The 17,837-nt window shown below is 38.0% G+C and overlaps 1 protein-coding gene across 1 annotated transcript; it reads right to left on the bottom strand.

Moving 5' to 3' along the window:
- Window positions 1-5,595: 5,595 nt before the first annotated feature.
- Window positions 5,596-6,234, bottom strand: K441DRAFT_301461 (uncharacterized protein). Its single transcript, XM_067641036.1, has one exon. It carries the CDS (start codon window positions 6,121-6,123, stop codon window positions 5,698-5,700), a length of 426 nt encoding a protein of 141 aa, XP_067498447.1. The 5' UTR covers window positions 6,124-6,234; the 3' UTR covers window positions 5,596-5,697.
- Window positions 6,235-17,837: the final 11,603 nt, after the last annotated feature.

Below are 17,837 nucleotides of genomic sequence, written 5' to 3'. Positions count from 1 at the left end.
TATAACAATAACGGAAAATTAAGACTGGTTGCATTCTTCTCTATAAAGCACTCTACGCTAGAGTATAACTATAAGATCTATAATAAAGAACTCTTAGCTATTATTAAGGCTTTAGAGGAATAGCGTCCTAAGCTATAANNNACTAAGNAGCNGTTTAAAATTATTACCNACNATAANAACCTATAGANNTTTATAACTACTAAGTAGCTAAACTAGCGCCAAGTCTAGTAGGCAGAGTTCCTTTTATAGTTTAACTTTATAATTATATATAGACCCGGTAGTAAAGTTATGCTCCCTAACGCCCTAAGCTAGCTACTAGAAATAAGGCCTAAGGACGCCAATAATAAACACCTCTGCTACTAAGCCTAAGTTATTATACCGCCCCAAAAAGTTAACCCTATAATCTTAAAAGAATTACTATATAAGTTCTATAACTCTAACGACGCGGAGTTTATAGCCGCTTTAGACCCTAAAATAGCCGAAAAGTTACTAGACAAGTTAATTTGGCTAAAATACTAGGAGAATAAACTTATAAGAGATATAGTAGCAGCCCTATATAATTGGAAAGCTCGCCGTTAGCTAAAGAAGATTAGGAAATTACTCTATTATAATAAGTTAGAATATAGTATCGTCGACAGACAGATCTACTTCCGCTAACGTCTCTTCGTCCCTAACGCCCTAAACCTTTACCTAGAAGTTATCTATCGCTCTTATAGTAGTAGCCCCACTAGTTATCTTAGCCGGGTTAAGACTCTTAACCTCTTAAACCGAATATACTGGTAGCTAGGAATCTCCTAGTTTACGGCTACCTTTATTAAAGACTGTGCCCTATACTTTCGCACTAAAACCCCCTATTTTACCCTACCCGGTTTCCTAAAGCTACTAGAATTACCCGCTCGCCTATAGACCGATATCTTAATTAACTATATTATAACGCTACCGGTATACTAACGCTATGGTAAGGCATATAAATATATCCTTATTATTATGGACCGCCTAACTAAAATATAATACCTTATTTTAGTAATAGGACTCTTATAAAGGAGCTAATTAATGGCTTTGTTAATAACGTATATAAGCTCTATAGTGCACTAAGCACAATTATCTCCAATCGCGGTATATAATTTATTAGCAACTTCTAGCGACAACTAAGTAAACGCCTTAAGATAACCTTATAACTAAGCTTAGCCTAGTACCTAAAAACGGACGGCTAAACTGAAATTATTAACGCTACCGTAAATAAATACCTTTATACTTTTGTTAGCTTTATATAGGATAACTAGGTTAACTACCTACCGCTTACTAAGTTTACTATAAATAACTAAGTTAACAAAAGTATAGGCATCTCCCCGTTTTTTATAAACTATAGCTTTAACCCTTGCCTCAGAATTAAGCCTGCTGGCCCCTACCTACTAACACTATCAGTATAAGCAAAGAAGGAGTTTTTTTACGCAAACTCTATGGCTAACCGCTTTAAGCGGATATTAATATAGCTTAAGGCCCTAGCCTGGATTTTATAGTAACGCTATAAAAATAATACTAATACCCATAGGGACGAGAGCGTGTTATTCTATAAAGGCAATATAGTTATAGTTAGCTTAGAAAATATAAAGATAAATAAACCTAAGAAGAAATAGGACGATAAATAGGACGGCCTATACCCCGTACTCGCAGTATACTAAGGGGTAGTTGTAGTAGACCTCCCAGACCATATCTAAGTAAATAAATCCTTTTATATATCTAAGGTCCGCCTCTAGGCTACTAAAGAGATCCCTAGCTAAGCAAATATTAATACTATAGAGCGCCGTAATATACAAGGACGAGTAGCAGAGAGAGATAACGACGGTAACATAAAAGATAAATAGGAGTTTAAGAAAATCCTTAATATATATAATAAAGACCCCTAGGGCCTAACTTATAAAATTAAATAGAAATATTATAAGGATATAACCTAGCAGCTAGAGGAAGACCTAAAGGGTTGTAAACAAGCTGTATAGCGTTTCTATAAGCAACACCCTAAGAAGCTAGGACCCCCAGACTGGGTATAAGATAAGGAAAAGTCACGCTAAGGTCGCGGCCGACCACTATATTAAAATTTGTAATGGTTAAAATGTTATAAAACTTTAACCGGCAGTTAAAGTTATTTAATTAGCCAAATTCTCGCCAAGAAATGCTATACGGACCGATTTAGGTAGCAGTATGGAGTTCTACTAACCTTACTTACTAAACTAACCAATCAGGATTTTCTATGCCCAGCATAGAAAATCGCCATTAGCTTAGTTAAGGGCGGTAAGCGGAACTAATATCTTCGCGGTAAAAAATAGGCAACCCCATATACTGCCTATTTTTAAGTTATTTATTTAGTTTGGGGACCAAACCATCTAGGGGAGAGGAGTACTGTTACGGCACTAACCTAATGTATACTGTTTCATACTATCTTATACTATTTCCTACTGTTAGCTAGCCTACTACTAGCGACTTAGCGGCTGGCCCTACTATTTATATACAATACCCCCTTTCTACCTTCTTCCCCTCTTCATACTATAACGTAGTTATTTAGTCTACTTCATTGCAGCACTGTAATAGGTATATATTATAGACTTAGTTACTTAGTTAATACATATACGGAGTAGAGTAGGATTTAGGTAGTAGTCTTAGCAAAACTTAGTAGAATATAGCAGAATGCGGCAAGTTGCCGTTAGATTGCCGCAGATTGCTATTAGATTGCTATTTTACGGTCGGTCTCTAGTTGCTAAGTTAGTAGAAATAAGTAGGCATGTGTAAGGTGTTATAGGGGTATCCCATAACACTAGGCTCTTCTCTCTCTCTAAAGAAGTTATTTTATACAAAGAAAGGAAGAGAAGCTCTTTTTCTATTCCTAGATAGGATAAGGATAACTACTAGAAAGTAGCTAATAGCAGTAGGATCTTTAGAAGGAGGTAACTCTTACTAGGCTCTTAGTAGATAGATAATAGGGAGTAAAAGCATAGAAATAATTTACAAAAGGACAGGGACAGGCGTTAGTATTTCTTATTTTTTAAAATCTTTTCTATTGTTTTCTTATTACCTAATAGTTATTAGTAACCTAGTATTTTTACTAAGTAACTATAAACTACTAGGATATAGTTACTAGTACATATTAAGCTGCCTAAAAAGGATTTATATATATAGAGCTATAGCGCCATAGCCTAGAAGCTGCATGCGTAGTATTATATATAGTAGAATACAACGGACCTAAAATAAAAAAATTACTATTTATAATACATAAAGGTTTATATAGGCTTAAACTCTATTATAAGATTATCGCCTATTTAGGAAACTGTAATTAAGACCTAACTAAGCTAGTATATTTAGCCTCCAATATAGGCATTAACTAAGCCTCTTTATTAAAGAGGTTAGTAGCAAAGTACCTCCTCTACCCTTATTCCTTAGAGTTAGGTCTAACGCTAATATATCCGTTTTTTAACCTAATTATACTAGTAAACTAGATCTTTTATATTAGATCCTTTGCGAGACTATAGCTCCTAAAGTTAAATAGGTAGGGGGCGTACCGTAATTCTACTTTAAGTATTAAAAGACACTTTAAGTAATAAGGGTATCCTTAAATCTCTCCCCTAGATATAAGAAACTTTCTTAGTTATACTTTACAGAGCTTATAGCCGCTACTCTATCTCCTAAATATACGTAAAAGCCTTACTTTTATTTTTACCTATAGCTGGATATTACAAACAATATAAAGGGGTAGATAGTGCGAGTATATTAGGCGATTATGCCTATATCTATCTTATTACGCTCTTTTAGCTAATATAACCACCGTATAAGTCTATCTCTATTAAAAGATTAAATATATAAATTTTTCTCTAGTATTTATTAGCTAAGAGTAAGATTATAATATTAGCTCTACTAAAAGCCAGGCTATGCTATAAGATAGGCCATTTACCCCTAGATTCCGCCTTATAAGTCTTAGGTCTATATAAAGGATATTTTTATATAACTTATACCTCCTTAGCTAAATAGGGGGCTAGGTTAAACTAAAGCCTAGCGGCTTCTCTAATTATAATATAATCCTCTAATTATTAGGGAAGAGTAAGGTTTAGGTTTAGGTTAAAAAGACGCTAAGGAGGGCGAAGGCTTCTAGCTTTTAGTAGCGCAGCTTTAACTAAGCTAAGTAACTAGCATTAGCCTATAGTTTTGCTAAGAACCTACTTTAGCGTCCGGCTTCGCCTTTATTATAATGCTATAATATAATACTACCTAACACGTTCTATGGCTTGCAGCTATAACCTATATAATCTATTATTAGGCGATTCTTAGCACAGCCTTATAGCTATTTATAGCTATTCTAATAGGGACTAAAGTTGTATATTATAGTTACGCCTAAGATACTACTAAAGGTAAAGGTAAAAAAGAGGATAAATGGAAATATTATTCTAGTGCACTAATTAGTAGGGGATATAGGCAGGAGAGGAAAAAAAAAAGAAAAAAGGAGAATACGGTAAAACTAAAGTATACGTTAATATTAGGAGAGAGTATAAATATATCCTATAAAAGGGCCAAAGGGTTATAGTACTAGGTAATCGTTAGTATAAAATATATAGAAATTAGGGAAAGTAGGCAGAGCACCTATATAGACACTCGTCAGGAAAACGGGGAGTGGCGCAGGAAATTTGGTTTCGCTAAAAGTACTTTTGGGGCCCAGGGCTAGCTTTCCGCCATATTAGCCAAACCCTGGGGCTGTACGCTAGCTTTTCGCCATATTAGCCAAACCCTAGGGCTATACGCTGGCTTTTGCCATATTAGCCAAACCCTAGGGCTGTACGCTGGCTTTTCGCCATATTAGCCCAAACCCTGGGGCTATACGCTGGCTTTTCGCCAGCTTCTGGCTATAAAATAAATATTATTACTATTATTGCATTTATTGCTATTAGGGTATTAAAATTCTAAAGGCCTCCTGTAGGCTCCTAGCAGGCTTTTTAGCAGGCTCTTAGCAGGACTTTGATTTTCCTAATTATTTAAATCGTCCTACATAACAGTACCATCGGGTCCCATTCTATTCCCGACAGCCTCTACACGTGCCTTTGCATACCCCTTGTACACCTAAATGCCACCTTATTTTTTAACCTTTCTTCACCCTCCCTACCTAGGGAGGCACCAGAACGGCAGCCAGCAGAGGACTGTGACCAGAACCAGACGACGGTCGTCAGAACCAGACGACGGTCGTCAGAACCAGACGACGGTAGAACCAGACGACGACCATTCGAACGACCAGCCAGCGAACACCACGATCGATTCGATCGATCGATCGAATCGAAACAAGCCTCGATATCAACCGTCACCAAATCGAATCGAATCAAGGCCTCCTAAGGAGGCACCCTAGATAACCACCGTTCGAATGTACAGCCGGCGAACGCCTGTAGAGAACGATTCGAATTAATTAGAGCCTTCAATCGGGCCGATCCCTTCCCTAAATTAAATCAGGTACTGACATGGCAGGCAGGCAGGCAGGCAGGCAGGCAGGCAGGTAGGTAGGTAGGTAGGTAGGTAGGTAGGTAGGTAAGCAGACAGGTAGGTAGGCAGGTAGGACCGTCGCCAGAACCATGACCGTCGCCGGAGCCAGACGATAATCGTTTNAACGACCAGCCAGTGAACACCACGATTAATTCAATCGGTCGATCGAATTGAACCAGAGCCTCGATATCACCCTATTACCAAATCGAATCGAATCGAATCGAATCGAGGCCTCTTAGGGAGGCACCCCAGACGACCACCGTTCAAACGTACAGCTAGCGAACGCCCATAGAGAACGATTCGAATTAATATAATTAATCGCAATCGAATTAAGCAGAGCCTTCGATCGGGCCGACCTCTATCCCGAATTACAGATACAGATAGGTAGGTATAGACAAGTAGGCACGACAGGCAGGCACAGACAGGTAGGCACGAACAAGTAGGACAGTTAGATAGGCAGGACAGGCAGGATAGGCAGGACAGGTAGGACAGGCAGGGCAGGTAGGGCAGGTAGGGCAGGTAGGGCAGGCAGGGCAGGTAGGGCAGGCAGGGCAGGCACGCAGGCACGCAGGCACTAGGCCTAGTTAGGAAATTAGTATATAGCCGGCGGATCATCGGGAACGCCGCCAATTGACNATTTGGAGTCTGCGAGAGATATCCCTTATAGCTACCATTAATTTTAAATTTTGAATTTTATTATTTATTTTATAATTATAAATATTGCAGCTATAGGAAATATTATATAAAATGTATAAAATGTATAAAATGTATAAAACGTATAAAACGCACAAAACGTACAAAACATGCTAATGTTGCTAATGTTGCTAATATGGCCCCGGGCTAGCCCCGGGCTAGCGTAAATAAGTGTATATGAGCAGATNAGCGGATCCAGCTGAAATGACCCCGGGCCAGCCCCGGGCTAGCCCCTGGCTAGCCCCTACCACCCTCCCGTTTTCCTGACGCTAAGGAGATAGAAAATGCCTTATGGCTAATAGCTAAAGTCTAAGGTAGCATAGTAGCGAGAAAGAAAAGAGGAGATAGAGCTTAAGGGTAAAAGCAGTAAGGGAGAAGGCCTTTTATGGTCGAGGTTAAGGTTAAGTCTTAGCCAAACTAGGGTAAAAAGTAAGCGTACCTTGCCTATAGAGGAACCTCCATTTCCTAATACGTAGTCCCTATCTTATTTTTTACTAATTAAATAAAGTAATTAAGGGAACTATTATAAAGTAAATTAGCATACGCTTAAATAGTATATAAATAGCATATAAATAAGGAATAAGCTCCTATATAGAACTTTAAAGGTAATATAGTTTACCTAAATATATAAAACCTAAAGACCTAACGGCCCTTAAAGAAACTTAGTTAGAAGTTTGCGGGCCTATACTAAATTAAAAAAACTAATACTTAACGTTTTACATAAGCCTGCTATAGTCTTTAAAGGTAAACCTATAACTTATAAAGTGCCGCCGCTACCGTCTATAATTATTAATAATAGTAACACATTAGGAAAATGTTTATGCCTCCTAATAGTACTAACAGGCTCCTAATAGCTCCTGTTAGGGCTGCTAGGATCTCCAGGAGACCCTTATACTCGGTTTCCTGTTAGGAGCCTATTAGGAGGCCGCCCGGACTAAACGGACCAAACGGACCAAACGGACCTCTAGGACCATCAGGACCATCAGGACAATTAGGACAATTAGGACAATTAGGACAATTAGGATAATTAGGATAATTAAAATTCTAGATTTAAAAATAAGGTATATTAACACTCTAGTATTTACAGGTAGTTAAAATATAAAATTAATTTTAATTATATAGTCTAAATAATTCAATTTAATCTTTCCTGCTTACCGCCTGTGTCTGTCATAGGAGCTCTACGGTTGCTCGGGCGTCGGGCGATTGACTGAGGAGCCTCGCGCAGGCTCCAAACCGTCAATTGGCAGTGTTCCCGCCGGCCGTATGCTGATTTCCTAACTAGGCCTAGTGCCTGTCCTGCCTGCCTGCCTGTCCTGCCTGTCCTGCCTGTCCTGCCTGTCCTGCCTGTCCTGCCTGTCCTGCCTGTCCTGCCTGTCCTGCCTGTCCTGCCCGTCCTGCCTATCCTGCCCATCCTGCCTGTCCTACCTGTTCTACCTGTCCTACCCGTCCTACCTGTCCTACCTGTCCTACCGTCCTACCTGTTTGTGCCTACCTGTCTGTATCTGTAATTTGGGGGAGAGGTTGGCCCGATTGAAGGTTTTGCTTGATTCGATTGATCGTATTAATTTGATTGCGATTGATTGTATTGATTCGAATCGTTCTCTATGGGCGTTCGCTGGCTGTACGTTTGAACGGTGGTCGTCTGGGGTGCCTCCTTAGGAGGCTTTGATTCGATTTGATTCGGTAACGGGCTGATATTAAGGCTCTGGTTCGATTCGATCGATCGATTGAATCGATCGTGGTGTTCGCTGGCTGGTCGTTCGGACGATTATTGTCTAGCTCTGGCGACGGTCATCTAGCTCTGGCGACGGTCATCTGGCTCTGGCGACGGTCATCTGGCTCTGGCGACGGTCGTCTGGCTCTGACGACGGTCGTCTGGTTCTGACGACGGTCGTCTGGTTCTNGCGACGGTCCTCTCCTACCTGCCTCCTGCCTGCCTGCCTATGTCAGTATCCAATTCAATTTGGGGGAGGGGTCGGCCCGATCGAAGGCTCTAATTAATTCAGATCGTTCCCTACGGCCGCTCGCCAGCTGTATATTCGAACGGTGGTCGTCTAGGGTGCCTCCCTAGGAGGCCTTAATTCGATTCGGAGGGCCGATGTTGAAGCTCTGGTTTAATTCGATCGATTGATCAATTGGGTCGTTCGTCGTATTCGCTGGCTAGTTGTTTAAAAGGTCGTCGTCTAGTTCTAGTAACGGTCGTCTAGCTTTAGGACGGTCGTCTAGTTCTGGTAACGGTTGTCTGGCTCTAGGACGGTTATCTGGTTCTGGCAACGGTCGTCTGGTTCTGGCGACGGTCGTCTGGTTCTAGCGACGGTCCTCTGCTGGCTGCTGTTCTAGTGCCTCCTAAGGTAGGGAGGATGTAAGGAAGGGTAAAAAAATAAGGTGGCTACTAAGGGGTAACTTGGCAGAGGCACGTGTAGGCTATTGGGAATATAGCGGGGACCCGATAGTAATGTGTGTCATGCGGAGCTTCGTGTAGAGCCTCCGTACGCAGAGCTTCGCGCAGAGCCTCGTGCAGAGCCTTTGTACGTAGAGCTTCGTGTAGAGCTTTGTATAGAGCTTTGCGCAGAGCTTCGTGTAGAGCTTTGTGTAGAGCTTCGTGCAGAAGCTCGTGCAGAAGCTCGTGCAGAGCCTCTGTACGCAGAGCTTCGTGTAGAGTCTCGTGTAGAGCCTCATGCAAAGCTTCGTGCAGAGCTTCGTTTAGAGCTTCGTGTAGAGCTTCGTGTAGAGCTTCGTGTAGAGCCTCGTGCAGAGCCCCGTGCAGAGCTTCGTGCAGAGCTTCGTGCAGAGCTTTGTGCAGAGCTTCGTGCAGAGCTTCGTGCAGAGCTTCGTGTAGAGCTTCGTGCAGAGCTTCGTGCAGAGCTTCATGTAGAGCTTCGTGCAGAGCTTCGTGTAGAGCTTCGTGCAGAGCCTCGTGCAGAGCCTTAGTAGTGTAGCTTGAGGGGTGTGGCTAAGGGTGTTGCTTTGGGGGGTTATCCTGCCAGGAACCTGACACGGACAATCAGGAATAACTAGTTTCCTGTCAGGAGCCTGTCAGGACGATTAGGAAATACTAGTTTTCTGTTAGGAGCCTGACAGGACGATTAGGAAAATCAAAGATCCTGGTAGGAGCCTGTTAGGACAATCAGGACGATCAGAAAATCAAAATCCTGGCAGGAGGCCTCCAGGATCTTGGTACCCCAACAAAATGCTGATGCAGTTCTTACTTTATTAACTTAATTAATAATATATAATAGAAAACACGATTTAAACGATTTAAGCGATTTAAACTTCTTATTAAGTAAAAGGATATAAAATATAAACTAAGAAACCTATAAATAGATTAAGGCCGATACGCCTTTTCTAGTAAAAGAATTTTATAAGAACTATTCTTTACGGCCTTCTTTAGCTAAATAAACGCGATATAAAGGTAAATAATTGGGCCAGCGGTAAATTGACACCCCCTAATTGATATGCGGACACCCCACAATTGATAACGTGTTCGGCGGGCAAGCTGCCCATGCGGGCATCCTGCCCACCACCAAAAATAATAAATTCTTACTTTAGTATCTTAACAACCACTTAATAATAAATCTAATAATTTTAGATTTAGACTTTTATATACACTTTATAGCTTCTATTAAAGTTATATAGTAATTAATTTAGGGTTTCTAAGATACTATAATTTGGGGGCTAAAATAAAGCTAAAATACTATATCTTAAAAACTACTAAAACTAATTACTATGCAATTTAATAGAAGCTATAAAGCGTATATAAAGGTCTAAATTATTAAAATTTATTATTAAGTGGTTGTTAAGATATTAAAGTATGAATTTATTAATTTTTGGTGAGTTTTAAGGTGGGCAGGATGCCCGCATGGGCAGCTTGCCCGCCGAACACGTTACACGGACACCCCCCACTAATTTAGTTTAGTTCCTTCCTGATCAAGTTAGAATATCACGTGAATTTAAGTTGTTTGCATCCGCATCAGTGCGCGACCGTCGCCCATACCCAAAACATTACCTCGCATTTGCCTTACCTATTCCCTCCCAGCCTCTAACTGTTGAGGGCCGCCGCGGCTGGCTTTGTTCGCGTTAATACACCGACCCATTGCGAGTCATCAGCATTCGAACAAAGTACCGGGTATAGTACGCGTGGACGTGGGCTGCGCGTGGACGCGGGCGCGGGCGCAGGCGCAGGCGCAGACGCGAGGGCGGGCGTGCCCGCAGAGGCGGTTCGTAGACATCAAGCAGAGGGAGCAGCACCCAAATAAGTTCACGCAGTGCCTCACAGGGTACTGCGCAATTGAGGCATTACGGTCATAAGGGTTATGTTTTAACAATTTAATTTTCGCGATGTTGATGCAAACAACTTAAATTCACGTGATATTCTAACTTGATCAGGAAGGAACTAAACTCAATTAGTGGGGGGTGTCCGTGTATCAATTGGGGGGTGTCCGCATATCAATTAGGGGGTGTCAATTTACCGCTGGCCAATAATTGCCACCTAATATAAATATATAAAATATAATAGTGAGAAGCTCGAAATTAAAAAGAACTTAAAATATATTATAACATTTATTTTATAATTATTATAATACGTAAAATGTTAAGGAACTTTAACCAGTGGTTAAAGTTATCTAATTAGTTAAAAGTTTCCTTACTAAAACCCTTTATAAAGATATTAGTTCTACTTACCGCCTTAGCTAAGCTAATAGTAATTTTTATCCTAGGGATAGAAAATCCTAATTAGTCTATTTAATAATAGAATTGGTAAAACTTTATACTACTACCTAATGCAAGTATATAAACGCGATAAGCAATAAGTCTTAACTAAAATTTAATTATTTTGGACCTTTGGCTAAAGGGGGGGTACTATAATATAACTAGCTTAGTTAGAGTAGGAACGTCTTAATAAAACACTTAATAGATAAATTACGACGCCCTAACTAAATTCTACTAAATTCTGCCAGCTTAATTAACTTCTATTAAGTTCTGCTAGATTAATTAAATTCTACTAAAGTCCGTTAAATACCACGTGCGTATATACGTATATATTAATTACTAAGATCCCTAACTATTTAATTATAAGATTCTCTCGTTATTCCTTTCTCTTCTTTACGCAACGTCTTGTTCCTTATAAGAGCTATACCCCTAAATTTAAATAGAATATATTTTATTTCTTTAAATCTGCTCTTGTAACGAAACCTTATAGTAGGAACTACAGTGGGCTTATTAATAGGCTAGGTGTATAGGTAATGCAAATTAAAGTTAATAACGTAATAATAACTGGTAGAGTGGTTGCCTAACAGATTAATTCTAATTATATTCTAAGTGTTGGGAATAAAGGCAAATGGTCACCATATGAGGCATATTGCCGTCACGTGTGGCAAGTTGCCGTTACGTGCGGCAAGTTGCCATCACGTGCCGCCGCGGCACTAGCGTGGTGAGGAACCTTAGGTTCCTCACCCCTTTCTTCAAGAAGAACACAGAACAATCATCATACTATCTACGAACCGTAGCTACGTGATATCCCCTTGTGAGTCCAACACTAAGAATCACTATAAGGAAGGAACTATCTAGGTAGGGACTAAGGGTCCTTAAATATACAGCCGTACTCCTATAAAATCCTTCTTATATATAATATACGTATACTCTATTTACTCTATTACAGATTATACAAATCCTATAGATTATATAAATCACATTATATAACCTTAGTTATTATTTCTTATTATATAGTTCTACCGGCTCTATTCTAGACTATACTTATATTAACTAACTAGCTTCTTCTAACTCTTTCCCTAAGCAGTTATAATATTATACTTAAAGCGTCTATAATACTATCTCCCTCCTTTTTATCTTCGTCCTTAAAGATTTCTAATATCTCTAAGTTGTTTACTAGAGGTGTAATATCCATCTAATTAATTTGGTTAATATTATTACTTATTATACCTAAAGCAATTTCTTTTTCTTTAACTGTTTGTTATACTCGCACTATTACTATAATATTATCTCTTAGTGAGATTATACCATCTCTATATTCTCGCTATTTAAAAGAGGGATTAGTTTATATTACGTTGGCGAACCCATCTTCGTAATAACTATCCTCTTATTTAGAGTGCACTAAAGTAAATATTCGTTCGTCTTATAATGTTCGCTCTATTTCTAACGCTAAATATATATAACTTATTACTTTTAATAGTCGTCTAGTTCCCTAATTAATTTATCTTAGGGTTTTATATTTAATCTACTACTGCGCGGCTAGATAATAAACTGTCCGTTACTCTTACTAAATTATACCGTTCTTAAGACGCTAAATAGAAGGCTGCCGATACTTAGCAACGGGCCCTTAAGTCTTATCTTGCGGCGTCTACTCAGTTAATCCGTCTTAAGAAGGTGTATAAGAAGGTCCGTTTTAAGGAGTAGAAACTTATAAAATAGGGCCTATAGGAACTTAGTAATAAAAGAATAAATTCTCCTCTAATAGAGAAGGAAATAGATCTAAGTAGCTTGGTAACTACTCTTCTTAGGTCCCCCTTAAGTAACTTATTCTTTAGCGATCCTTCTTTATTAATGCTACCTAACCTAATTTCTTCTAATACTCCTATACCTTTCCTATAGCATTTTTTAAATTCTCTAGTAGTTCCTAGGTAGTCTTAGTATAGCCTATATACTTAACCTTATACTATATCTTATTATTAATATCCTTATAATTAATAATCTTTAAAACTTACTATTTATCTTCCTCCTATTCTCTATACTTGTTTACTTTATAAATTAGTGGCTTAATATTCCCGTATACTAGCTCTAGCATTGCGATATACTATATAGGGTAGATTCTTATTTTAGCTAGTAGGTTTAATTTAAACGTAACTAGTAAAATCCTCTACTTAATTTTAAAAGGTCCTAGTCTAACGTAGTTTAACTTCTTACTTAGTTGTTAACTCTTAAAATTTTTATATAGTAGCTATACTTTATCTCCCTCCTTAAGATCTAGTCCTTTAGATCTCTTAGCGTTATAGTACTTTTTTATTCTCTATTATACTGTTTTCGCTATTTCCGTAAAGTTCTTATAAAGATTTATTAATATCTCTATTCTCTGCTTTGCTATACTACTTATCTTCTTTACTTAATATAGTAATAGCAATATTCTTAGTTCGTATCCGTAATTCGCCTTAAATAGTAATATACCTATTCATTCTTATAGTATTACATTATATATAAACTATATAACTGGTAATAATAATACCCAATTATTCTATGCGTAATTAATATAGTGTTTTAAATACTGCTCTAGTATCTAATTTAGTCTTTCTATTTAACCGTCTATCTGCAAATAATATACGGTGGAAGTTGCTGCTCTAACTTCTTATTCCGCTAAGAATACTTCTTAAAATGCTGCTATAAATCTTAGATCTCTATCCAATATAATCTTATTTAGTGCTCTATATTTTATAAACACTTCTTTAATATAAATTCTAGCGACATCTTCTGCCGATATTTCTTTTGTATATACTATAAAGTATCTCCACTTTATAAGCTTATCTACTATTACTAAGATTACGTTATAATTTTATCCGATAATAGGGTCTTTTAACTTTAGTAACTTAATAATAAAGTCTTATAATATGACCTCTTATAGTCTTTCTGGTATTTTAATAGGTTATAGCCCTCTGTATAGCTTATACCTTATTAGTTTATTCCTTTAGCAATCTAGATATTTTTTTATAACTTTTCGCGCTAAGCCCTAGATTCCGTTAATAACGTACTTCTTCTAGAGTCTTAATACTAAGCCCATGGCTCTATTATGTCCTTAAGTTATTCCCTTATAGAAATCTTCTATAAAGTGTTCTGCTATGCTTCTTAGGATATATATCGCTTCTTAACTTTTATATATATCCATCTATAAATCTTCTAGTTACGCTTTTAGAATTCTTTATACCTAAAAGCTTTTTAGTGACTTATAAACCTTATTTAGTTCTTCTTAAGTTGCTATAATTTTTAGATAATTGTATCTAATTAGTCCATTTATGTCTTTTTGTAGTAAAGCCCCTAATGGCTTTTCCTTATTCTGTAGTTTAGCTTTGCGACTTAGAGTATTTACTTACGTGTTATCTGTACCCTTAGTATACTAAATCTTAAAATAGTATTCCGTAAGTATCTCTGCCCATCTAACCTATTTTTAGTTAAGTTCCTTTGTCGTTAGGAATCCTATTAAGTTCTTATAATCCGTTTTAACTATAAATGGTTTCTCTATACCTTATAAAAATGCTTTCTATTCCTTAAGTACTATAACTATACCTAATAACTCCTTATTGTAAATATCGTAGTTTAACTTTAGTAGTATTATCCTCTAACTATAATATACTACTAGGTGCTATCCATCTTAATATTTCTATATAAAGTACGCCCTTAGTATATAGTCTAATATATCTATTTCTATAACTATCTCTAATCCTAGTTAATAGATCTTAAGAACTAGCTCTTAGGTAAACAACTTTTTAACTTTCTTAAAGTGTTCCTTTTATTTCTCTCTCTATACCCATAGTTCTTCTTTCTTTATTAGTTGCGTTAATGGCTTAATGTTCTTTAACTATTACGCTATAAACCTTCTGCAGTAATTGCAAAACCCTAAAAATAATCTTAACTATATAACGTTCTCTAGTTCTTACCAATTTACTATAGCCTTAATCTTCTTTAGATCTATACTAAGTTGGCCTAGTTTAATAATAAATCCAACGAAATTGGTCCTCCTAGTAAAGAACTTATATTTCTCGATTACTACTAGCATTTATTTTTCCTATAGTCTCCTTAAGACCTATTTAACGTATTCCCCGTGTTCTTCCTTAGTTATTAAGTAGATAATAATATTATTAAGGTATACCATAATAAATTCATCTAAGTATTCTCCTAATATATTATTAATACACTTCTAAAACATTGCTAGTGCATTTATAAGCCTAAATTGTATAACTAATAGCTTATATAGTCCTTCCTTTAACCTAAAGGCTGTCTTTTATTTATTGCCTTCCTTAATCCTAATCTAATAGTATACCTATCTTAGATCTATCTTTATAAAGATTTGCGCGTTGCCTATCCTATCTTAGATTTTGCTAATTAAGGGTAAAGGATACCTATTCTTCCTAGTAATGCTGTTTAACTGTCTATAGTTAATGCATAGCCTTAGCTTGCCATTTTTCTTTAGTATGAATAGTACTTGTTAGTACCAATTTAATGGTATAAGTGAGTCGTATCCACGGGCACGAAATACATATAGTATTGTATGCTTGTTTAGATGGTGACTGTCGATTCTATTGAGGTGGGCTATGTGGTCTATATACTAACGCACCTCCCCCCTAAGCTAGTGTTTTAGGAGTGCACTAGACGCGTAAGCGAACCAAACGCGTAAACGCGTACTTGGTGTATTGAACCGCGTAAGCACGCGGTTAGTATAGCAGGTGCTGTAATTATACACTGGCGGTACTTGGAAAATGGAACTACTTGCGTATAGCCTCCGTAATTGCCTTAATAGAACTATAAAAGACGTAAGAAAATACATAGGAAATCCCTCCTGAGGTGCCTTTTGGGTTACCTTCCGAACGGTGCTCTAAGCTGGCCGTAAGTCCTGCTTACGGTCCGTAAAATAAACTATACGCCCTTTAATGGGCCGTAAATGCACCGTACGGCCTTCCGAACGGGCCGTAACTGAACCGTAAATACTCTGTTAGTCTCGCTCTACCCATTCTATAATCTTTAGGTTGAGCTTATTTATATTAATTAGGGTTTTAAGAGCTTAATATGGCTTTGCCTTTGTTATAGCGTCTGCTAGGTTGTCTCCGCTGCTAATCTATTTGACCTCCGTAATCTCGCGTTGTTTATAGGCCTGACGTAGGCATATTAGGTCGACTATGAGCCTCTTATCTTATATTATACCTAGTTTGACTAGGCAGTCGTAGAGGGACTTTAAATCGGTGTATAAAACTAGGGGTAGCTACTTTAGTTATAGGATCTTTTAGATTGTTGATTTAATTACGGCTGCTATATTAAAGCTATGGGCTAGTATATATAGTTCAGAAGCTAGTATACTGCGGGTTACTCGCTTGCATTTAATTGAAGACTAATGTAATATATTTGCGTCTTGGTTATGGTCCGTAAGTATAATTATAAAGCTGATTTGCGATAATAGGTCCCTATTATTGGTAAAGGAGGCGTCCGTAAATACCATTATGCTAATAAAATTTAGGTCTAGCGGTATAAAAGTAAGTCCTCTTATCGCATTATTAATTTGCTATTAAATGCGCTTATTAAGCTGCTTAACATTTTCTTCTTACAGATCTACTGCCTAGGCCGCAAAGGATAAGTTATAGGCAGATTTAGGTTGATAGACTATGGCGATATAGGCACCTCTTACACACTGTGCAGCGTATTGGTCCTTTATATTTACGGTCTTATAGGTCTCTTTATGGGAACTAGTAAGGTCCATAGGCTTTACCGTAACGGGCTTCAGGTTTTAAGCTTGGTGTTCCTAAGTTAGCTAGATTAAGTTGCCCTTTTATGTAATTAAGCCTCTGTTAAACTTAATTGGAGTCCGCTTAGTTAACTACTCTTACGGCTTTACTAGGAACTTGGCTTCTTATAGTTTGGTCTCTTCCGCGTCCGCAAAAGTTTAGTCCGCTAGAAAGAGGGTATTATCTATTTAGAGTCTAACGATGCTAAGGCTGTTCAATAGGGTATGTAGGAGGTAAGGGTTATAGGTTAACTGCTCCATCTTAAGTTTACTGACGTGGTGCTGGTAGTACATCTTAAACCAATGGTTTCTAGCTTCCGGTACTCCGTAAAGTGGTTTTATAACCCGTAAAATTGTTCCTAGTTGTAGATTAAGCTTAAGCGGTAGCCGTATAAAGATGTCCCTACTTAGGTAGGTATTAGACTGCATGTAGGCTTATAAGATGTCCTATAAGTAGAGAGCTATGGGTTTAGTTTTCTGTAGACCCGGTATAAGCGCAAGTATAATCCATTAACTGACCCGTTAAATTGTAGGTGATTGTATAAGGATAAGGTCCTTTCCCTAGTCGTTATAAGCTTATATAACAAGCCTTAACTTTTTAAAGGCTTTATTAGTACCGGGGTGCTTAATTTTGTTAACAAAGCGCGAGTTAAATATACGGACGCCTTGCGGAACGTCTCTCTCCGTTATAACCGTAAAGACGCCCTTCTTAAGTAGTCCGTTAATCTCTTTGCGTTGTAAATCTGTAAAGGGGGTTTCCTATACTAGAACTAATATATCTATAGGCGGAGATTGTTTTGCGGATATACCTATAGAGGTGTCTGCGGAGGTTAGGTAATTTTCTATTACGGGGTTTTTAGTTACGGGGTACTTTTAGGGGCGCCCTTGGCCACGCTTTATAGTAGGTTTTATAGGCTTAGTAGGTTTCTAGGGGACTTCTTTAGTAGGTAAGGGTGCTTCTAGTTTGTTTGGTTTAGCGGGTGCTTCTAGTTTATCTAATTTGGTAGGTGCTTCTGGTTTATCTGGCTTGGTAGGTGCTTCTAGTTCGTCTGGCTTGACGTTATAGGTGCTTTCGGGCCGAAAATAGGGTTTTATGGACGTGCTTCTAAAGCTTGTCGGTCCGCTAGGGAGCTGTACATAGCAG

Source organism: Cenococcum geophilum (assembly GCF_001692895.1).
Source record: "Cenococcum geophilum 1.58 unplaced genomic scaffold K441scaffold_62, whole genome shotgun sequence".
Lineage (NCBI taxonomy): Eukaryota > Fungi > Ascomycota > Dothideomycetes > Gloniales > Gloniaceae > Cenococcum > Cenococcum geophilum.
The sequence above is the reverse complement of the archived record's forward strand: the minus strand, read 5'-3'. Positions and strand labels throughout refer to the sequence as shown.